Raw genomic sequence first — 25,466 nt, 5'->3', positions numbered from 1 at the left:
TAAAACCAAAACAAAAAATAAAATTAAATAAATAAAAAAAATTAAATTAAAGAAAGTAAAACAAAATGAAACAAAATTAAAAATAAATTAAAATTTAATTAATCAAATAAAAATAAAATATAAAATGAAAATAAAAGTAAAATACAATTAAACTAATTACAATGAAATAAATTAAGATAGTTAAAATAAAAATAAATTAAAAATAATTTAAATTATTGTATTTCAAAGAAAATAAAAAAATCAAATGAAGTAAAATAAAATAAAATAAAATTAAATTAAATTAAATTAAATTAAATTAAATAAAGCTTAACGAAACATATTAAAATAAAAATTAAGTTAAATTGAAGAAAACAAAAGGAAATTTAATCAAGTGAAACTGAAAATAAAAACAAAACAAAAAGTAAAATTATATAAAATAAAGAAATAAAAGAAAATACAACAAAATAAATAAAATTAACAATAAATAAAAATTTAACTAAACTAAGGAAAAAAATAATATAAAATAAAAATCAAATGAAAAATGAAAATAAAAGTAAAATAGAATTAAACTAAATACAACAAAATAAAACTAAATTAAATTATTTTAAAGAAAACAAAAAACAAATAAAATAAAATAAAATAAGATTTAAATTAATTAAATTAAACTACATAAAATCAATAAAATCACAGAAATAAAATAAAATAAAGTAGAAGTTAAGTGAAACTAAATAAAGTTAAATAAGATTAAAAAATGTATATAAAACGTAAGACAATTGTCATGAAATAAATAAGTAAACGAAATGTGTACTCTCCTTTAGATATCAGTCGCCTTAAACACGCACATGCGCAGTCATATCAACAATCATCAAGGAAACAAGAATATGTGCATCAACTCGATTTAAAATAAAATTACTGGAAATGTTCTTAAAATTTGCCTTATAGGTACTTTCCTCTTAGAGCTCTAATTTTTCCTTTACCCATGGCTATCAAAATTTCATACTAATAGGAACCGCTCGGCATATCTTAAATGTCTTACCTTTAAAAATCTAAATCTCTTATATTTTATGCCGTTTCAAAAACTACAATATATAAATCCATTTAAACTCTTAAAGCTGAATTACTAACAAACGAATGTCTAGCCGTCAACGGCGCAGCGAAAATTCCGTCATTAATACAATTTTTTGATTAATTATGCAATATAAATCAGGGTAGCGCAAAAGGATATGCAAAACGGTCTTTGTTTTTATTGAACGTAAGTAGTGGAATTTTCTAAAAGAATTTCTATCACTGCGTGTCCTCATTTGCCTTGGGTTAGTGCGATGAAATGACGAGACTTTGAAAGCAACTTAACCTGATTATAGATTCACCACCGCGGTTTCATTTATCGGGAATTTGGCACGGATTCCGTACACCGTACGTTATGAGAGCCATTAGCCCAGTTCAAATTAAATTTTTTTGTCAGTAAATACAACATTTTGGAACTAATCGTTCAAAATTCAAGTTTTTCAACAAACCAAACATACGCTTGCATATGGGGTGCCTCAATAAATTGTGTACGGGTGAATTTAGTCTTGGTCAATATTTGATGAACTCTCTTTCTGTACATGGTAAGAGCTGAACGAAGAAGGCAAGGCTTGCTTTTTCCAACTGCTAGACGCTGAATGAGGATTTTTCAATTGCCTAATGCATTTTAAAGGCTGTCGTCGCAGCAATGGTAGGTCCAGATATTAAAAAATCCCACTAGTTTGGAACCGTCGTCCACTCTGAAACCGATTTCGCATTACTTCAGAGCGACGTTCTAGCATTTCTCATACCTTGTGTGCCTGCGTCCAGGTCCCACTTTTGCATGCTGAACATTTTTTCCGCGAGACCTCTCATAGCTTTCCAATGTCTCCTCGCTGCTTAACATTTATGATTGCATTGTACCGCAAATACTGATAGTACCATATCTATCGGAATTTTTTAAAAGATTTGTTAATCGTATTTCTATGTCAATCTACACTAGCGGCTATATCGGCAAATTTTGTACATACACTTCTTGTATGAATATATAAATATATAATTTATAGATGCAATTTTAATAATAGTTACGATTTAGCAACTGCAAATTATCACCACTTCACTTTGATTCACTTGCTTAGACTCGATTGCACACAAATTTCGGATTTCATATTCAATTATTTCTTAAGCAAAATATGGATATGATCGCAACTTGATGGCAAGGAAATTAAGATTGAAGGTTAACGAAAAATTTCATATATGGAAATAAATCAGAAAACTTAACGAAAGCAAATTGCATATCTAAATTCCCTATCGTAAGCGCGAGAAAATAGGTTACAATAAAAATGCACACAGACTTTTTTCCTTGAGGTACGTAGACAGTACAATATACACTCCTATTCTGCCACAATTTCAGTACTCAACACTTGCAATGGCTTACCGTTACCCACATTTTTGCACGCACAAACACTACCACACTTATATCATACATGTACCACACAATTTTTGTTGAGTATACGCCCCAGCCGGCCAGCAGCAATTAGTAGCTTTTATGTATTATATCTGTTTTTCTGCACCATCAGCTACTACCATCAGGCCAGCTCATGTGTAGCGTATATTTCAAAGTGACATTTGTACAAAAACAATAACGTCGCCGATTTTGCACTTACCTTTTTCAAATCAATTTTCTTACAAATTTCATTGTGTCATCATCAGATTCAGTGGAGCAATTTTTGATGTTTGCTTATTTTTCTTAGTAAAAAGTTATTTTTGCCGCAACTATGTATATATATACATACATATGCGTATGTGTATGTGAGTATATTTGGGAATATATACACATAAATATGTATATGCGTGTTTTATTTATTTTCGTTTTGACTGTTTTTGACTTGAAATTTTTGGCTGCAGCTGTGCCATAAACGCTTGTTCTTATCCAAGCGCAGCCTTTTTGTATACAAGTATTTAGTTGTGGACTTTTTTTAGCAATTTTTATGATATTATTTTTCTTCATAAACGTTGGAACGAAATCGTTTGATGCTTATGCGTTTGCTGAAAAATATTAAAGTCGTACACATTTTTGTGGCCTTTTACTTATTAACTCTCTACATGTCCTTTCCAACATTTTACTATGTGTAGCACATGTCAAATACTTATAAACATACAATTATGCCAAAAAAAAAACCAAAAAAAAAAAACAAAAACAATAAGCAAAATCTGCAATGAAGCTACAAAAATATGCTAACCACAAATCAAATTACTCGTTCTCTATTTCTTTTCTGCGTTTTTTCTACGCGTTGTTAATACTAACAAAAATAAAAAAATACAAATATTTAATACAACACACAAAAAAATGTTAAAACTCAACCGCTAAATTTGTGAAAACTACAACATTTGCGACAAATATTTACGTTGTGAAAAAAAAAAAAAAAAATTAAAAATTTATATTTTTCTTTGTCGTGTCGCTTTACCGTTGATTTTTTTCGTAGAGTGAGTATAAATGCAGTTAATTTTTTATTTAATATATTCCTTTGTAATTTTCAGTTTTTTATCATTAACTTTTATCGCATTTAATGACTTTTTTTTGTGAATTCTTATGTTCGTATGTACGTATGAAAAAAATGCGCTACAAAATTTATGTGTATTTCGAACATTCGCATTCGTATAGTGACCAATTTGAGCGAAGACTCTTACGATTATGTTTTTGGTGGTCGACGTAAGACCCCGCCTGCTACAAGAACAACCACTACACTCAAGCTGACCTCGCCTCCCATACGCCTGCGACCAGAAGGTGAGTACATTGGCCACAATTCAAGTATACACATATATGTATATGCAATTACATATCGCTTGTTCACTGGAAGAATGTCATAACTCAAAAAATGCAGAAATCGATAAAAAACGGCTTTAAATTCATTCATCATATGCTTATACACTTATCCCTAAGTAAAATCGCGTACATATCGCACTTGTTACGTTAAAGCGTAACAACTCAAAATCTGAACATTTTCAGTAGAGACGAAAAACTGTTTCCGTAAATATTAATAATATATTACAAGGAAAAAAATTTGTGATTGCACGAAAATATCATTAAAAGCAATATAGCGGTTGTTTCATTCTTATTTGTTTAGTAGTTGCGCTAAAATAACAAATTTTTGAGTTGTTACTCTTTTCCTGAAAGTTTTTTATACACTTAGTGGTATATTTTAAACGAACCGTTTGGTTGTAAACAGGCACAATTCAAAATGTTACACTTCATGTGACACAAATTTGTTCAAACACTTGGAAACAACTAAAAATGTAACTCTTTAGTTGAAACAAAAGAAGTCATTCTGAAAACAAAGAGAGAGTCATAACGGTTTTTTAACGAAAGACTAGACAAACCACTGAACGATTTTTACAGTGGGTAGAGATGACCACTGTACATTGCTTTCTTGCAAAAAACTATTAAAATTTGGAAATTTTGAGTTGTTACGCTTTAACGTAACAAGTGCGATATATTTTTCGTATAAGATACTGTTAATTAATACCGCCATGCATTTTTGCACTGCATACAAAAAGAGCTGATAGTAATTACCGCATACTTCTGTAATTTTGACACTCTTGCATAAAATGCGCGATATGTAGACTAGCACTAGTAAGAGTATTCATTTACATGAAATACTGAGAGAAAGAAAAGTTCATTAAATATTGTTGCAAAATAATCGTATAATCGTGATCATAAATAAATGTAACATTTCTCTCAACTAATTATTGAAATGAGTACCCTTAATAGTATAGGTGCACACAAAGCCACACATTCATAAGCTTACAGCTTACTTCATTCATTCACTTTTGAAATAATTTTAAATCTCCCTACTCACTCTCGCTATGCATTCTATCGCATCTCTTTGTTGCTATCTGGTATCCAATACCCGTTACTTATGTGCGCCTTTCTCCTTTTCACAGACGCTCACCATCGAGGTGGCAACGTAAATAATGGTGGCCGTTTTTATCGTCATTCCTTTAGTTACGCGCCAAAACGCACCCGACACGGCAACAACAGCGAACGCAATGAAAATCGTGAATCACGACTGAGATGTCATGGCGAAGACGAAGCAACACTGCGCCAACTGCTGCTCGAGTATGTAGCCAATTCAATTTCTATCACTACTCCATTAGTCATATTCTCTCACTTTATTCATACGCTTACTTACATTTGCAATATTTACTTGATTCCACATAACTTATTTATGTATAACGGCATTATCAACAGCTTCTCACCTCATGTGCATTTTTCTCATGTCATAAATATGTATATGTAAATAGATAATCATTCCATATTTTATCCTTTTTGTTTTCACTGATTTACTTAAGTTCCATGTGTGATTAATAACTTAAAAAAAATAAATAAAAAAGTGCGAGCCAACGAGCATCCGAAAAGCAGGTAGCGTTTATTAAATCAATAGAAGAAGAGGGATGGAAAAAAGGAATGAAGCCTAACCCAAATACTCCCAATTTGTTTACTGATGGCTCGAAAATGTTAGACGGAATAGGGGCAGGGTCCTACTGCGCAGAGCTAGGCAGCAGGCAGCCATTTAAGCTTCCTGACCACTGCAGTGTCTTTCAAGCAGAACTCTTTGTTGTAGGTAAAGCTGCGGAAATAGCATTCGCAAAGACATCAAGCAGCTCCAAAATAAATACACGCGTTGACAGCCAAGCTGCGATAAAAGCAATAAACTCATATGAAATTTCATCTAAAAATATTCTAAGAAGCAGGGAAGCCATAAAGAGATTAGCGTCAGACAGACATAAGCGCATTGCAGGAAACGAAATTGTACAATAGATGAGATTGCCAAAAGCGCTGTTTATAGACAATTCCTACAAGAAAACGACATACTGAAACCTTGAAATCGCTGAGGACATGAAAATACGGATAGATAGGAGGTGGAATAATCCAGCCACTTGCAAAATCGCGAAAATCATGTGTACACAGAGTGCAGATAAATACGTCCGATTCGTACTCGTTCTGTCTAGAAAAGAAAGCAGGACTGTCGTAGGTGTGCTGACAGGCCACAAGCAGGCCACAGCGGCGCACGCATACAAAATAGCAATTACAAACAACGATAGCTGCAGATTTTGCAATGAACTAAATAGAAGAGAGGGAAACGCTAGCACACCTTCTATGTTCCTGCACTGCATTAACTAGAACCAGATTAAAATGCTTAGGACCTTTACACAATATGAGAAGTTAGAGTATCTCTCGGGGATAGAGCTCAAAAGTTTACTTAGATTCGCAAAAGACGCAGACGTATTACAAAATGTCTACTACAAAGAAACGTAAGGGTCTAGCTCCATCAGGTAACACTAAGAATTAATAGGTCTATGGTTTTCAGCCCGCCAGGTCAACCTAACTTAACCTATGCTGTCTGGGAATTTTAATACAAATGAAATACAGCTTACAGAAAATGTTACTTTACAGTGATAGCCTACGCAAATGTTAAGATGTTCCCCCTGTACTTTCAAGCGCAGCCATACAAATTACATTTAGTTAGATGTGTTAACATTTTGTATAATAAAAAAACCCTTTCGCTTAATTTTTAACATAAATATTATTTCTCTGTATTAGACGACAAAACTATAGGTCCCTCCGTTGTGGAACATCCTTAAGAGTATGCCACAAATAAAAGGAGGAGTTCGGCCAATCACCCAATAAAGGGTGTAAGCGGTGTGTAAAAATAAAAAACGCACGATCTTAGAGCGAAGTGACACCTGTACCATTGTAGCGAGAGCTCTGTCTGCATTCTTCTAACTGTTTTTACCTTATTTTCTTACCCTTCGCTATTAAGTAAATGATCTGATCAGCGATCTAAGCTATTTGCGATTTTTCTAAAAATCAGATGAATAAATATATACGGATACATTTTTCCGAAGCTCTACTTTTAAGGTAGAAAATACTACCCGAACTAACTTGGTCATAAATAATATTTCTATATGCGTCTCGATCACTGCGCCACTTGGCGGATCCTAACTAGCTCGTAAACCTTTCCAGGCTCACTCACGAAAACTTACTAACATTTCATTGAAAAGAGAATAGCAGTTTTGGAAGCTATAAGCTAGAAGCAAGCAAGCCAACAAACGTTTCCATTTATATAAATATTAAATTTAGACAAATGACTTATAGCCTGTTTACACCTGTCTTTTTGCACACTCGAATTTTCGCCCATACAAATCGCTTATATTATATATATAAGCCGATATAAAAAAGAGAGCAAAAACAGTTTAGATTGCGATCAATAGCACTTAAATATTTAATACGTAAATGTGAATTAAAATATCTTCACTCAAATAATTTAAAGTGGAAATTATTGTATTTGAGCAATCAACGCAGCCGGTTGAAATAAATTTTTCGTTGTGATTTATTTGCACGCAACCGAAATGCAAATGCATTTACTCAACTGCATTTCCCAAATAGCACAGACAAATTGCAAACACACACACACAGACACGCGTGTATGAATGCAAAGGTATTTGTGCTGATATCGACATACCAACATCTCCATGTGCGTATGCACGCATTTCTAGCGTTGCTATTCCAAATTATTTGGTTTGTAATTAATTTATGCGACCGACCTGGCTAACTCGATAGGCTCGAAATTCAAACAAATTTCGTTAAAACATACCAACAAAATGGCATTAAACAAATGCACCGTTATTTAGTTATTTATTGTGAAACCGAAATAAACAAATATGTTATTTAGATTTGTATTTGAGAAAAAAGGCTAGATTTACCTAACAAAAAAAACACACGTTAAATATCTAAATGGTGTCGCTTTATTGGCATTGCAGAGAGATTTGTGCAATATTTGCGCCTATGATTAAAATTTGATAACAATGTCGTGATTAGTCGTATTACATCGAAAAGGCTGGCATTAATACCCAATTGGCAGGTGGCATAAATTGGCTGTGGCGGTATTTATTTTTTTTCCTATAGCTAAGCAAATGTCGGTCAGGTGTATGAGAGGATTAAAGTGAGAAATATTTATTCAACAATTAGTGATTTAATATTTACTAATAGTTGAGCTTAAATGGCCAGGAAAAATTTTATTGAAAATTATAAATAGGCTTTTAACTCAGAGCTTTCAAGGGACATAGCTCACTCTGATAAATAAATAGAAAATAAAACCACGCATAGGTTTAAGTTTCGTCACCTTATGCCGTTCTCACAAAGCTTACGAAATGAATGATAGAGCCTGGTTTATGAGGTCTAAAAATTGCATCTCTTTGCGATTTTTTTTTAAGGAAAAAATTAATTTAGCACTGCAAAGTTCTTTCCATCTTTTAATGAACATTTAAAAAGTACAAAAAATTCTTGTACTGGTTAAAATAAGTTGAAAAAAATGCTTAACATAGAAATTAGTAGAGCGCTGCAACGCTGGAGTTTCCAACTGGCGTACAAGATACAGCTCGTAATTATTATCTAAAGCCAAAAATTCAAATGGATTTTTAATTATCATGATTTGTTATTCTCGATGAACTAAGAAAACTGAGAGAAATTCCAAAATTTCAACTTTTTGGAGGCTTTAAAGAAAAAAATGCCTTTCTATAAAAAAAAAATTCACTTCAACTTGGTATAAAAATCTTGAAAAAACTTTTTTGATCTGTTTTGTTAGTTCAAATAGACGAGAATTTAATACTGAAGGGAACAAGATATGATTCATTTCAAAAGGTTCATTAGTTTTTTTCATTCATGTACGCCAATTCAAAGAAATCATAAAAATGAAAAGTCGAGAAAAGAAGATAAAGTTTGTACTATAGCTGCCCGGTCACAGCGTAACTACCTAACGCTCGTCTACCTTTGGCTTTGTATCTCCGGAAATATTGAGAATTAGGTTCTATAACTTTGTGTGAATATTCTGAAATATATTAGGAATCGCTTAAAACGCAAAAAAAAAATTTGATTTTTTTAACCTTATAAACCAGGCTCCCCCCTTAATCTTTGTATGTTCTATTTATACAGTTTGTCAATTAATTGCTTGCAAAGTGATAAAAAGCTCACAAATTAACTTTTAATCTAATATTTAACCAATTAAAACTTCTTTTTGGAAATTTTTTTTCCTACATTACACTATTAAACCAAGTTTTTCTATTTCATAATCAAGGCACAATAGTTCCAAAATTCAAAAAATAAAAGTAAAAAAAGCATAAAAATCCAAAAGACATTAAATAATGTGCAGCCAACTAATCAGTTGTATTTTTCATTTAAGAGGACAGATACCTGTAAACGGCCATATTTTCCCTGATTTTCATTAAAATTATTTAAAATGAAGAATTCAATATATTTTTTTCAAAATTGGCATGCAGTTTATTTATACATTAAAATAATATAAACAATTTTTTTTTTATTTTAATCAATTAAAATGGCGGATGTACACTCAATTCCTCCCAGAAGGTCGCTGCGGGGCTTCTCAATCGGCGGGTATTGTAGCATCGGCGTCAGTGAGCTGAGCACAAAAAACCCAAAATTTTTTTGTTTATTAATGTCATAATTTTTATATGAATTAAAAAAAATGGGAGAAAAAATTCGCGAAATAAATTGCTCAAAAAATGAATTTTGGGGCAAATTTTCCTACTAATATATTTTTGCTTCGAAAAAACTATTTTTTCGAAAATGTTTCAAAAACTTGTAAATTCACACAGAAAGTAATCCATAAAAAAGATGTGTGCAAAATTTAAGGGAGATTGGTCAATAACTTTTTGAGTTATCGTGAACGCCAACTCGAAACATATACTATAGTTTTGAGAAAAACGCGTCTAAAGTCAGCAGTGCTCGAACGCAAAGAATAGAGTCGTCACGGTTGACGATCTATAATAAAAGAAATACTTAAATTTGCGTTCTAAAAATGTTTTGACATATTCTTAAAGGGGGAGCCTGCTTTAGAGGCTTCAAATAATCGATTTTTTCGAGGCGCCTCGAGTGTGCATGTGTCGTGCGGCGGGAAAGATGCAGGTCGCAATTTTCATCAGAAACCAAAAATCCACAAACAATTTTATTTGAGTATAGTATAGCTTCTAGTTAAACCAAGAAAATTAAACAAAAAGTGAGAAATTCAACAATTTTTCGCTAATCCGATCCGCGATCCGACCGCTCGTATACTTGTTCGACGCTTCGAAAATATTTTGAATTTGCTTCTGAAATTTTGAGGACACATTCTTGGATAGTTTGAGAAGACATTTATGCAAAAAAAAATCGATTTTTTGAAGCCTCTAAAGCAGGCTCCCCCCTTAAAGGACATTTTATTTCATATTAACATTTTTTTTTCGAAATTTTACAGGTATCTGTCCACTTAAATATCTGCATATGACTACAATAAGGAAAATACAGCCCTAAGAATACTCATATGTAGCATGGCCTCTGTTAGTAACAGACCACCGACTACGAGATATGAACGGAATAAGCTTATACAGAGCATAAACCTCTAATATCTCCTATCATTCCTCCTGAATGGTATTGATGAGAGTGTGCAGGGTGCACTGTATGTGCAGATGTTAAAAATAGTTCACCTGGTATCCACTTAGGCTGAATTAGGTGCCTAGAAAATATTTCTCCACTCTATCCCTACATGTTCCTATACCATACCGTTCTTTTACCGCATTCACTCAGGCAGCCAGCGATACTATCATATTTCCAGGCAGCTCAGGTCTTCGATGATGAGATTTGCCAAAAAAATGCTCACACTTTGCTTCGACGATAGTAAATAAAGCAAATACTAAAAATATAAAAAATATAAAATAATAAAAAAGAAAATAAAAAAATAATTCAAGTTTTATTCAAATATGTTTTTGTTACATTACTTTATTGTTCGCGATTTCTGTTCATAGCTCATATGTATATACATACCATATACCTTTGTTTCTGCTCTGCTCATTTTTATGGTAGTTATTGAAATGTGTATTACACTTATAAAACCCAAATCACCAATATTAACTGACGAGTCACGTATTCATATAATAAAAGTGCAATTATTATAATAATTCTTTTTTGTAACTTTTTTTTTTTTTGTATTTCTCTTCCTCTATTCATCGTGTTTTTTTCTCTCTTTAACAACTATTTAAATGTATGTATATCTCTCCCCTCCACTAACTTGTCAACGATTTGTTTGTTCGTTATCCCCTCATCTCGGCTCCACGATGCTTCACGGCTACAGCATTGTACACTAACTGAGCAGATTATGTTAATTTAAGTGCACCCTCAATATGTCAATTAAAATTATCATTGCCAGCATTAACATTAGCATTAACAATAATTATAATATAACCAAAAACAAAAGCAAGTAAAATAGCTAAGGGGGAGTAACAGGAAGTGAGAGTGCTACATCTGCGTGTACAACCGGCGTTGTACGACTTAGTGCGTATGTATTGATGCACTTGCAGTGTGACGACTTAAAGATTAATCTGTTCAGTTGAGATTGTCACAATTCTGCTGCGCGTATTGTTGTTGTTTTTGTTTTGGTCTGATTCGACGAAAAGCCACGCAGTAGTGTGCTCTGGCAACGCGCCGCCTAGGCTATACATCAATGTCCACCAATTGCGCGCATCAAAGACATTCACCAACAACCAGCCAAACGCAAACACAAAACTAAAAAACCAAGAAAACAGAAAAAACCAAATAAGTTAAATTCGAGTATATAAGAAAAAAACCACAAATTGAAACGCTTAAAGAAACGGAGATAAATTACGACAACTAAAAACAAGAAGAACTTCCAATCACAATTTTAATAGAAAATAAAAAAAATTCCATAAAAACGTAATGCAGAAAAGTTCATTAAAAATTAAAAAAAAAAATTGAAAATTTAACTAATTAAAGTAACAGCACGAATTCAATAATAGAATTTTAAAATAATTGGCGAAAGCAACGTTTTTGCAAAATAAATAAATCGAGATTTGAATTCTTGTTAACCATATAATAAGCACATACACATAGATCCTAATAGCGTTTTAACCTAATTCCGCATACCGTAATCCTAAGCGTACACGTAAGCCCTAGCGTAAATAGCAGCATTATTTATCGATATTACTCTCCTCGCAAGTGTCACCCTCCTGTCAAAGCAACAAAATGATGATGGAAACAATGCCACCCAGGTATAAATATTTCTAGATAATTGTTTATGTATGTATATGTATATGTATACGTACCATACGTATTTTTAATAGCAAAAATAATTACATCACCAAAGTATTTATTTAATTAAAAGTGTTGTGTTTACACCTGAGTGTAGAATTTTAATTTTTGTACAAATTTGTGTAAAAACAAGAAAAAGAAAATTTGCAAAAGTTGTTTTTACCGTCAATTCTGCTTATGTTACAATTTTGTTTCTACTTTTATGTATGTGAGTAACTTTGAATTATATTTTGCTTTCATGCGAGATGCTCAAGTAAATATCTGACGCTGGCGTTGCTCCCATTTGAAGCGTAGTGGCATTCGCTTGACTTAAGACAGTTATGAAAACACGCTTTTATTATTTTTTTTTTCTGATTTTACTCTGATATATATTATATAGATATACAGGATGAACGATATGAAGTGTTACCTATTCAAAACACCATAACCTTTTTATGTCAAATTAGTTTTTATTAATTTCAAAGACAAAATTGTTCAAAAAAGATTACAATTTTAAAATATATTCACATTAGCTAGATATATATGACACCTTTTGCCTTGACTATAGCCTTCAAACGGTCAAAAAATGAGTTGCACGAATGTGATCTTGAGGTATTTTGGGCCATTCTCGTATAATCGCTTTTTTCAGCGCAACCATACTGGCATATTTTTTAATCCTCACCTTGCTCTCCAAAATGGACCAGATGGAATAGTCCATCGGATTTGCGTCTGGCGAATTCGAAAGCCATTGTGTGGACGAAATGAAGTGTGGAACATGATTTTTTAACCATTCTTGGTTTACACGAGCTTTATGAGACGGTGCCGAGTCCTGTTGGCACGTCCATGGTCTACAATCGAAATGTTTGCGTATCCACGGCTCTAGAGCAGCTTCTAAAACATTTTCCCGATAATAAGTCGCATTGACTTTGACAGCAGGCTCGTTAGAAACGATTGGCATAAACCATTACCTGCGATGGGAAATTGCTTCGAGTGGCCATACGTAGGCTCCAATTCTCGTATGAGCGTTCGGTCAAGTAAACACGATCGTTTTGAGTGTTTATGAACTGCTCAATTGGGAATTTTTTTTCATCAGAAAACACAATGCTGGGAAATTCGCCCCGTTCGTGCAAGCGCAGCAACTTCTTTGCTCTTTCGCACCGATCTTTTTTTTGCTGGAGTGAAAGATCGTGTGCTTTTTGCAACTTGTAAGCCTTGACCTTGAGCTCATTTTTCAATATGCGTCGAATGCTGTCTTGCGATATTTTCAGTTCTTTGGCCATTTTTTCTCCACTTCGACGTGGATTTCGTTCAAGTTGAGCCTTCACTTTCCGAAACATTTCTGGCGTTGTTGCGGTGTTTTTTGGTCCACCTGGATAACGTTTTGCAATGCTACCAGTATCATTGAAACGTTTAATAGTGCGATACACAAACATTTTATTCACTTTGGTTGTGATTTTCCAGCCAAATATAACGCAATCACTCTATTACGTTTGAATTCCATCGCAGAAAAAAATATTCAACAAAACTGAGACGCAAATGCTTTTGTTGGCTTATAAACAATATATTGAACTGTCATTAGAACAATTTTGACGTTGATGTCTTGAGCTGTTTTACAGATACAAGTGTGAAGTTGGTAACACTTCATATCGTTCACCCTGTATGTACACCCTTTTTGGGTGTTTGTCCGAACCCCTCCTCCTATTTGTGGCGTCCTTTTTGATGTTGTTTCACAAATGGAGCGACCTACAGTTTCAAACCGACTCCGAACGGCAGAAGTTTTCTGTGAGGAGTTTTTTCATGGCAGAAATATACTGGAGGCTTGCCATTGCCATTCAAATCCATTTTTAGAACTTGAAAACTGGAAACAGACGCGTCAACCTACCAAAAAAAGGCAGAGCTCAAATCAGTTGACCCAGAGCGTCACCTGACGGGTGTTCCAAGAACTTTCTGATCAAGTTGGTATAACCAAGAATAACAAAATACAAGATTGGCCCAGTCTACGCTGTGACGTCAGCACAGAAGCAAATCTGTCTATTCGTTAGTTAGGAAGAGTAAGCGAAGGCAGTGAAAAAATTTGCATTTGGAGGCTTTCTTCTCATTTGTGCTTTCACAATTTAACACGCGGCATTTTGTTTTTATTACTTTGTTTAGTTTAAAAATCAAAATATTCACTGATTGCTTCAAAAACAAGTAATTTTGCACACAAAAAATTTGTTTTCTCTGTTAACGTCACTTGAATGCGAAATTCGCCTAGAAAGAAGTGACGGTTTGCGAAAGGCGCCACCTTTTTATTCTCTGTGCGAGAGTCACACGCGTTTTGAATCGTTTTTTTTCGCCTGCTACTTGAGCATCTCGCGTTCTCATAAATTTAATTTGTGTACAAATTTTCTCACAAAGGTCATTGAATTGATTTGGCATTTTTTGTATTTTGTGTAGCAAACATAAATATGTATATAAATTCCCGTTTAATTTTTGTTTTTTTTTTTTGTTTGTTTTTTGTTTTTGTACTTTTTACTTTAACAAACAAGCGATATCTCTCTTAAAATCACTTATTTCATTCTCCAATCACCACTTGAATTTTCGATGTCTTTGTATTGTTGTATTTTTGCCAAATATACATACCTTTTTACTACATACTACATCAACTATCTACTCTCTCACAAAAACAAACACAAAGTGGAATGGTTCTAACGCCACTCAATGAGTATGAATAAAAATTTATTAAAAACAATATTTTTTCTTCCTTCACTTGAAAATCCTACTTAAGTAGCCACTAGTATATATGTACATATTTTGCAACCACTAAAGCTTTTTCCTCACTTATCTACTTCTTCTTCCTCTTTTTTACCTTGGCTCATGAACTTTGATTTTTGTTTCTGGAAATAAAACAGTAATTCTAAGCCTTTTCTCAGCTCTCTAAAGCATTTATGTATAAGTATAAATTTTTTTGCATAATAGATGAATGATCCTGGCGCATAAGCAGTCATTGCACTGTATAGTTTCTTTTATTAAAAATATATAAATAATAAACTGCATTAAAACAATTTTATAAATTAAATAGAATAATTTGCAACATTTAAAGTCTTTAAATTTTTACTAATTTCTACACCTATAAATTTGTATGTACATATATGAACATATTAACAAAATCTCTATTTTCATCTCTATTCTGAATTTATTCGAATTCTCTCGCAGCAACAAGCATGTTTTGTTTTTGTGTTTCCTCTTTTGCATTAAAATAACCCTTGTTGTTATACAACTTTTACGCTAAAATTCCTGTTAATTGTGACGCTCAATTTCTCCTGGTTCAAGACTTTACTTAATCTTGTACAAAGTCGGCGGTTTATTCCCCTTAATTTAAACTCCTATCTCCTACTAAATATTGCACTAAGGGGACTTTAAAAGTTTAGAACTTTGAACGATCTGATTTGTTGTTATGATATATTGTCGGAAAAGTAAAAATAATTTTACTCACTACCAAGTGGGCCATAGTAGTTATGTCGACCGATTTCTATTTTACATCCAAAATGACGCGAGCTCGAAACATAAACTGAGTAAAAGCAAAAACAAAAAATCAAGATTCACTAATGCGAATAGAATCAGCCTGTTATTGGATAGAGAAATTTATTTTGGAAAAATTGTTTTTCGAGTGTTGAATCAATAATCCATTCCTGGTCCATCATGTTGCTAAAGAGTGTTTAGTTGCCAACCAGATGATAGACGTAATTGAATACTAAATACAAAAAATTATTCTCTGCATTCTCGCCTTTATGGCACTATGCGCCTAAAGCTGACGTAATAGCAACTACTAATAATAATGTCAATTCTGGCCACTGACGCACGAAGTACAATAAAAACAAACATTGCCCATTTGCATACATTTCAGCGAGCTTATCCAACATACGTATTTCATGGGACCGTACCTGGAGTCTTAATAACTGTGGTGTTAAATAATATGCCAAAGCTGAGGCTAATGCCAAATTAAGTCAGATAGTTTCCAATTAAAAACAGGCAATAAGTGAAGTATTAAATTCATCAGGCATTTTATTAGTTTTATTTTCCATAAAAATGCTTACTTAAAAATAAGAGAACTTAGCAAACAAGAATGCAAAATATTATTGTACTCAAATCCAAAGGTAAAAAAAAATTATCACATACTTTCAAATTAAAAATTATAAATTACTCTTTTAATCATACGAAATGTGAACTTCCGTTGTTGTTGTTTGATTGAACTAAACAAAATTTTCGACCAACTTCATCTGCTTTGCCATCCTTTCTCCTTCTTTACAATATTATATTTTGTAGAAGCTCAACGCAAGCAAACTTTGCACGGGACTCGTTATTGCTGCCTACTTTGTCGAAATCATGTTGAATAACGATTTTTTCCCCCTTTTTGAAGGACAGATGCGTTTGTCAACATTTTTATTGTTTGCTGCCTTGATAAAGAAGGCTCTGGCTTCCCACAAAGTTTTTGTTTGTTTAAGGGGTTACATTCGTACAGCAGCGCCAAAAATGCGCTGAAAGAGTAACTCTTTTTAGAAGAGATAACAATAGAAATAAATATAAAAACTTTTACACATCGTTTATTAGTACTCAAAATTTATAAAAAAAAATGTATTTTATTTTTTCTTTACAAAAATTAGTATATAAAAAATCACGTGACGAAAAGTGCAATGAAAAAAAGTTGCTCCACGGTCTGCATCATTTATCCTTAAAATGTTGATGGATCTATAAAAAGTAAAAAATACTTATAAAATAATATTGTATATATTAGTTATAGTCTGTCCAGCCGGATTTTTGAATTTCGAAAAATTTTGCAATTCACGGCATTAAAAACTAAATTATGCGTTTTACGTCATAAACGCCACTCTTTAATTATTTTTATAAAATTTTTTAATAAAAATATCAAAAATCCGGCTTGACGGACTATAGAGAAAACACTTTCGAATATTAAAAAACAAACCGCATCAACAAATATAAAAAACTGTATAAGTTATCATGCAGACCGTGCCGGCAGAAGTAGTTGCGAAAAAAACGAGTTTAAAGTTTGAGGTACAGAAACGCGTGGACCGCTCTTAACCTAGTTAAGGGGTAACATGGTTTCGTCGGGTAAAAAAAGGCCTATCTTCAGTATTTTTTTTTTTTCTATTTTAGGTTAGGTTAGGTTAGTATGGTTGCCCAGGGAGTGGGCACACTTGGACGAAGAAAGGTTCGTCCTTTGTGGTACCATTGTCAAGGAAGTGAGGAGAGGGGAAGGACCGATGAGGTGCAGGGAGAGGGCGGGGAGAGGTGGTGATGGGAAGGTTAGGAGCGTGCGGATTATGAACGATGACTATGTTTGCGTCAACCGCTTAATGCTGCTGATGAAACTCATCAGATTTTTAATGTCAGCGCCAGCTATATCAGCAGGCGTGGCAAAGAAGTAAAAGCCAAGATGCCTGAATCTTAGCCCCGCCAGGGCAGGGCAGCTAAGGAGAAGGTGCTGAGATGATTCCACCTCATCCTCCATACATCCAGCACAGAAAGGACTCGAGGTGATTCCAAGTCTCACAGCTTGCATTCCTCGCGCATTGTGTCCTGTGAGAGAACCCACTAGATTGGAGAGCTGATATTTTGTCAGCCTCAGAAGCTCACCCGAGCGCCTTCGGTTTTCTATGTTAAAAATTATTTATTTAATTCAAACTTTTTTCTGTCTTATTTACAGAATAATTTTTGAAATTTTCAAAAAAAAAAAATTAAAGCTCCTACATTGTGACGTCATTTCCGGTGACCCCTCGAAAAAAAGGTGCCTCCGCGTTATCAGCATAACTCCTGACAGGATCAATAGAAATGAAAAAACAAAAATAATTGTTTTAGTTAAGACCATAAACTCGTGCTTGAACGAAGGAAAGAAAAAAACGTAAAAATTGCAATTTTGGCAGACATTTTTCCAAAAACATGAAAATTTCGGTGAAATTTGCTTGATATTTTGACTTCTTTTTTTTTTAAATAGTTGTAATTGAAAAAAAAAACACAAATCCTTCGTTCAAGCACGAGTAAATTGTATCTCGAACACCTGTGTAAAATTTCATCAAGATCGGTTGAGTAGTTTTTGTGAACATTTGACAACCGACTTTGAAAACGCGGTTCCGAGAAAAACGCGTTTAAAGTTTTGAGTAACAATAAATGTGACTTGGAGCGCACACCTTCCAATACTGTATCTCCGAAACTATTATGGGGATAGACTTGACAATTTAGGATAATATTCTTGAGATGTTGTAGAAATTAATAAAAAAATTGATTTTTGAACCCACGAAGCTCATGTAACCCCTTAATGGGCTGTAGGAGATATAAAATTAGGAACTTCCGCATGGAAAAACAAAAATCGATCTTTTGAAAATTTTGGACGTATGTAACCCCTTAATAACTGCATCAGCTCCCCGTATGAAGAGGTTCTCGGTCAAAGCAGGAAATATTTAAGGGCGTAAATCGAAATGGGTTCATAATTGAAAAATGTTGTTAGACCGGTATGTCGTGCAAGGAGCGGTAGTATAGCGCGGTATGGGTGTATAAGTACACAGATATATACATTTTTTTGCGCTCTTGGCAATTAAGAATAGTTTAAAAACCGTTCCTCCCATACACCTTCTCTAGCAGTTGGCACTCTAATCGGAGATCACTATCGAAGTTTGTAAGGTCACTATTGTTTGGTAATAAAGCTGGCTTGGAAAACGATATTTTGTCGTGCCTCAGAATTACCTGTTAATTGTCTCAATAACCCAAAAACAAGTGGAAATACAGATAATTTGCTAACTGCTTTGTAAATGTTGGGCAGTCTTAGAAGTCACGCTCAATTTACTCACATATACAAGTGTATGTACTTATATCAGTATATATGTATGTATGTGTGTTCAGTTAGCATTTCGAAATTTCAACCTTCCACATTTTAATAATTAATAAAAGGCTTTCTAGCCTTACCTTACCAAGCTTGAGTACCCAATGAGGTTTCACATACACATAAGTAGATCTGAGTGTTCATTTCTCAATCGAGTTTTATATGGTTGCTGTTTGTGTAGCTAAAGGCTATGAAAAAAGAAATATAGATATACTTGCACACTTCAAAGCACCTTACAAATTTATTTAATAGCTATTAAAGAAATTTCAAAACCTACAAAGCTTAAAAGTTTACAAGCCTGAAAGTTAGTTACAGCATGGAAGCCCCACAATTTTGGCTATTAGCAAACTTAATACCTTAAACGGCTTATATAATATTTGAGTTGCATTCATCGCTGAAGTTCAATAAAAACAAAATGCGTCTAAATATACTCGTTTACTCGTATATATGTAAGAACACATGACATATTTTTTATTTAAAGTAATCTCTTTCATATGCTTTGTTTTTGCGCCTAATCACACATACTTATAACATAAGTGCATTAATTAAAGTAGTTTCACAAAGAATATAAGTACAAACACATACAAACATGCATAGGTTCATCTAAGCTGTTATGCGCCAATCAAACCTGTTGTTCATTTAGTGAGAAACATTTGTTGCTTTAATTTCTCCAAGTGCGTGTTTAAACACATTAACGGCGCTTCAGTGCAGCCGGTCAATTATTGAAAGGGCAATCTAGCAAAAACAAAAAAAAAAACAAAAGCGAAAAACAAAACAACAATATAACAATCAACAAAACCACTACAAAGAACAACTACAACAATCAGAACATAATAAAACTTACTTAGGGAAACACACCTACTCACATACACATACATACTCACCTATGCCACCATCAGGCTTAATGAATGCTCCAACAATTATAGTCATGCAGTGTTGAATAATGAAAAAACAAAAAAAAACACAGAAACAAAAAGTGTTTCACTGCTTCTGTTCATTAACATACCCATTAACAGCAATTTCAAACTCAGCAATATCATGAACCCACACGCCCTTATTTATTTACATCGAACTACGTAGAACATAGCGCATATGTGGATATGTAAAATGTACACACATACATGTGTACAAGTAGGTGTGTATGAGCCTACCTAGTTACATATCTAATCAAGACCCGCTCGCATGTTATTTTATCGCAATGTTATATTTATTTTAGTAATATGTAGATTGTGTGTGTTTGTTGTTGCATGGTGTATTTTTAGATTTATTCACTTAAATATTTTGCTAGTAATATACATACATACATGCATTTTATTGAATTAAAAAACTATACATATGTGTGTTATCTCAATTCTTCCATCCTCAGTCCCATTCTCATTATGCCATGTTTCTTGAACCATACCAGAAGTTACATACACACACAACTAAGAAAACATCTTCCACGACAAAGCCAATACATCATAGAGAAATTATATTCGTATTATATTACAAAAACAAACAAACATCAATTTATTTCCTACTAAATAAATACAAACGCAAATTTTGTGTTCCATGCATTCCCTCACAGACACTCTCCCATGATTGCATTCCACAAGAACTTTTTCTTCCATTTCCATCATCAATTTCGTGTTTATACCGCAACATTTGCTCAGCGTCTGTGCGCGCCCATCCTTTACATGGCCTATTCAAAATTTAATTAAATATATAAAAATTTTGGAAAAAATCAAAACTCAATATATGAGTTGAAACGTTTGCGAATTCTACATTCAACTAATTGGCATAAAATGGCCTTTCACCATGCAATGAAAAAAACAAAAAAATTAAATCAGTTACATATTTCAATATTTTCAAATATCAATTACTTGTTTGTTTACTTTGATTTTTGTTACCTACCATTGTTGCTTCGGTTGTGTATTTACTTACCCGCATTCGTGTTGCAATAGTTCCTATATTTATTAGTTTATTTTATTTTTTTACAATTTAAATGCTAAAAATACATTTTCTTTAATTAAAAAATAAAAATTTGTACAAAAATTAAATAAAACTTTAAAATACAGATATTGACATACCAATTATGCAAATATTTAATGTGAAAATATTATTTTTTTAAAGAAATTTTTTTCTTTCTACGTCCAATACGCGTAATTAACAAAAAAAAAAGAAAGAAACTATGAAAAACAAAAATAATATTAATGTGAAATTTAAATTAATGTTGGTGAATGTCATAAATGCCAATTGGTTGGACCGAACATAATCCTTGTAACCTCCACTTACCAACCCTCCAATAATTTTTGTTTTAGTCGTAGGAAAAAAATTTAATTTTTAGGCTAATGGTTTGTATGCAGTGACTTTTCCATAATTCAACTATGAAATATTACGTCTTCCCCATCAACCGCCGTAGTATGAAAAAATATTTTTGTGACGTCACTCGTCTGATTAACCCGTTCGCCTATTGTGTGTGATGATTGAATGAGTTAGATACTCATTTGTGTGCAATAAAGGCGCAACTGTAGCGAATGTGCATTTCCGTTTATTTTTTATATGCAGACATGCAATGTTTTGATCTACATATAAAGTACCGCTATTTCATATTTTTCGTCATTCCTCTGGTCAACTTGCCATTTATTTAAAAATGAGCCGGGCAAGTAAGTTGTCATATTTGATTAAAATAGGGCTTACATATAATCAAAATAAAATAATGATTTTAAATGTTTGTCTTTCCCACTAAAAAAAGTTTAATTATGCGTGCGTTTTTGCGAAGTCCTTTAAACAATTTAATTAACGACAAAATGAAAAACTGAGTATGCATCATTACTTTATAAAAAGTATCTTTTCACGTGATACGAAATTTTCATTAGATAACAAAAAAATTTTATTATAAAGGGTCTTTCAAGAGACGCACAAAGATTTTGTTTTAAAATAAAACATGAATTCCTTTCGGTAAATGAATTTTTATGCAAAATACGGCTCTCAACAATTATATTTTAAAAATGGCATCATTTAAATGTCCACCGTGAGCACGTGCACTGAGTTCAGCAATCTCGATCCGAATGTTGTGTATTTGTTCACCAACCTTTGAATTGTCGACTCGTTCGGAAGATTATTTCTAACAAAAAATCACAAATTTTGCTATTCGTTGTTCTGAAAGATCGAGCATTTTCATAATAACTTTTAATAATTTTAATGCGATGTTCTATTGTGTAAAATTGTACATCTGTCTACTTGACAAATGTCAAACATGACATAAAAAAAAGTCTCGCAATTATTCGCTACTGACATTTTGGCATCACTTTCGGAAGACCCTTTAGATGCCTTTTTTCAAGCATTTATAAAAACGCCAAATTATTCATCGACTTATCCAATTGGTATCATTTGTTGAGAATATTCGTGAAAAAAATATCCGCATCCGTTCGCTTAGACGATTCTAACGCCTTCATAAGTTACGATAAACGACTCGAAAAACAGTGTATCGATTCGGGCAACAATTTTAGTGTCATTATTTGGGGCTAGAATGAAATCAGTCTAAGATGAAAGTACCAGGGGAATAAAGTAAACCCACAAAGTTTTTGCATTCTCAGGTTAATTGTGAAAAAAGTGACAAAAAACGGTGAAAAAACTTAACTGAGTGAAATACCTAGTTTGGACATATTTAGTACAATTTTAGGGAATATTTTAACCCTCAGCACCCTATAGCACCCTCAAAATAGGGTCTATAAGATCATTTCTGCTAAATTTTCAAAACTCAAAAAAGTCATGTTTAAGCTCACTGAAGGGTTAAAATAATCTAGAAAATGATTTCTCGGATAATAACAAAAATGTCATAAACTAGGTAATGGCTTAGTCGTCGAATTACTCCTGCTTTGGTTCCATACCAAATATGTTATAAACGTTGATTTTTAAATAATGCGTAGACTTTACTGCTACCATGTTTCTATCGGCGTACTTTCTTTCTTACCAAACAAGTTTTCAGGTACTCCAAGTTTAGAGTTAATCAAACTTGAGTTGACTGGCTCATTTTAACAAGAATAGAACAGAATAAAATATGTACTTTCCGATTCCGGAATGTTTCTCTACATGCCCCTAATATAATCAGAACTGACGGATTGTTTGATAAGGTAATTAATGGAATAGCCACATGAAGTTCAATTATAGAATTAGATCCATACATTTCACTTGTCTTTTTACCGGGTGTGGCAATAATTTTAATATATTCGCGGCATTGATTGGATAAAATCAAGAGCACTGGAGCTGGTAGTAAATAGAAGAATTGGGAAGCGGGGAAATTTTGTCACTACGCACTACTCTCGCCACAAGCTGATGCACTGATAATCATCAGAAGTCAGCTGCACTTTACTCAATTTGCTTACAGCTCGCTGATTTCTATACTTTCGTGCAGCAACAATAGTGTAGGTGAAACTCTCTATAGTAGTAGTAGTAGCAATAGCAGCAGAGTTAATAACATAGCATTAGCGGACAATGAGCGAACGACTTGGCAGACTTGAAGATGATGATAGCAGACAGCAAATGATAAGCAGAATCAGCAGAATACACTCTGGATATTAGCGATTGTAACAGCAGATGACGCGAATTTCTTATTGACATTATCGTTGCTGTTCGCACAACTACAGCAATTCGTATTGCGACGAAATACGAGTACTTTGATTTCTGCTGAGAGCCAGGCGAAAGTAATTACAAGATCGGCTAGCTTCGGCTTGTTGTTTATGTAAAGCTAACAGTTTTGAATGGAGAAATTCATATTTTGCTCTTATGAGCTGCTTGTAGTCATAAAGGACATTGGTCACTACAGTGACACGCGCTCGTTGGGATTTTAGAGCCGCGATTTGCCTTAGAAGGTTCATTGACTCAATGCAGGTATGATGAAATCTCTTGCATTTGATTGTAAGACAGAATATTAACATTATGAGATAATTGTGAAGAATTTCGCCCGCTAGAAGACATTGCACTCGTGGAAGAATCACTTTGAACCCGATAAGGTGAGTGGAGTGGGATGTTCTGCGTGGAGCAATCCACTCTTTGCAAGCATATTTCGCCAGAACTCATTAGGAAGTCTAAAGGCCTCTTCTATACGTCACTTCTCTGTTCGCTACCTCTCTGCTCAGCTCACTTGACGAGAAATTTGCATGTGAAAGCAATAACAAAATTATCGAGCACAATTCACCGCTAGCGAGCAAGGCTATACCTCAAGGATGATAGTTTACTAGGTTTGGCCACATAACTATGGGGAAAATCAAAATTGTGAGGGGAATTTCGGCTGCCACGTAACGGGAGTCGGCAGACGAATTCTGCACGATCATTTCACATTTATTCACTCACTCGTCCAATCAGTCGTTGTTCAGACGGCAACGAAGCGAAATAAGTGACGGTTGTGTTATTTGGCTTCATACATCACTAACACGTTTCGTTTATTCCGCTTATTTCAAGTCTAAAACATAGTTACTGCTTTTACAGGCCACTTAGAGCTAATATTAGCTAAAATTACCACAGATAATTATTAATTAAAAAAAAACTGAGATTAGAAATTTATAAATACTTCATTCTTTGAAACCGAAAAGTCAAGCGGAATAGTTTTTTCGTAAATAAATCGATTTATAACTTCTGCTCCGTCAGCGTATCCGCTAATTCTGTCAAATTCGCTGAGTGTCGGCTAACGGTCTGATATTGGTCACACCATTAGAAATCAATTCACCACGGTTATGCCTCATAAAGCTGGTATAACTCACTATTTTACACATAAATGTAATTTTAAGCAGCTCTAGGCTTTATTGGCAGCGCTGCCAAGATATGTTTATTTATACCAGTTGCTTCATCTATTCGCCACTTGACGGGTCCTTAAATTTTCTGGCAAAACACCAACACAACTCATTACGTATTTCAACTGCACTTTAGCATTCGCTAGGTCAACTTTTTGACGACAAATACGTTGCATATATTATAATTTAAAGCGTATATTTTGAGACACGTAAGATTCACTACGTCATAAACTATGTCTTTTATTATATTAATGATGTTCGTTTAGCGTAGAGAAGGTTTATTATCTCGAGAACGCGAGAATCGTATACGTTTATTGGTCACACTTCTCAATCACTAGCACAATCTAAAAGGCCTTCAATTGTTATTCAACTTGTTGAAGATAATGAGAAAATGAAGTCTTCTGTATTTTGGGCAATCCCCGAATAAATAAGAAAGTAATGCTGAGCTAAATAAATTATTTCTTAGCTACCACAAATATTCATACATTGTTTCTGCCTCAAGAACTTTACAGGGAATTTCTATTCAAGCACGGCCTTTAAAGTATCCCTATTACATTTCCAAAGAGTACGGCGTGCTTGTGTGCTCATTATTTCTACTACTTTCCAAAGTAATTACCACCGAACATAAAATTTTCATACCCCAAACCGAAGAAAAATTCAATTTAAAGTTTTTTGATTGATTACCTCATCTACCTTCGTCACT

At 33.4% G+C, this 25,466-nt stretch overlaps 2 protein-coding genes across 4 annotated transcripts in view; both read left to right on the top strand.

Annotated features, from left to right (window-relative positions):
- Positions 1-25,466, top strand: part of LOC128862430 (uncharacterized) — a 153,338-nt gene that overhangs the window by 102,871 nt on the left and 25,001 nt on the right. The window contains exons 4-6 of one of the 3 annotated variants that reach the window (XM_054101040.1): positions 3,647-3,769; positions 4,927-5,101; positions 11,166-12,072. In XM_054101040.1, the coding sequence (XP_053957015.1) occupies positions 3,647-3,769; positions 4,927-5,101; positions 11,166-11,178 (311 nt within the window). In that variant the 3' untranslated portion in view covers positions 11,179-12,072. Of the gene's footprint in view, positions 1-3,646; positions 3,770-4,926; positions 5,102-11,165; positions 12,073-25,466 lie in introns of those variants that run through there. The other 2 variants (XM_054101039.1, XR_008454481.1) reach the window with 2 other exon arrangements.
- Positions 5,012-25,466, top strand: part of LOC128862431 (glucose transporter type 1-like) — an 87,094-nt gene continuing 66,639 nt past the window's right edge. The window contains 1 exon segment of the mRNA XM_054101041.1: positions 5,012-5,101. Within this exon segment, the coding sequence (XP_053957016.1) occupies positions 5,057-5,101 (45 nt within the window). The 5' untranslated portion in view covers positions 5,012-5,056.

The sequence above is a fragment of the Anastrepha ludens genome, chromosome 4 (assembly GCF_028408465.1).
Source record: "Anastrepha ludens isolate Willacy chromosome 4, idAnaLude1.1, whole genome shotgun sequence".
Taxonomy (NCBI): domain Eukaryota; kingdom Metazoa; phylum Arthropoda; class Insecta; order Diptera; family Tephritidae; genus Anastrepha; species Anastrepha ludens.
The sequence above is the reverse complement of the archived record's forward strand: the minus strand, read 5'-3'. Positions and strand labels throughout refer to the sequence as shown.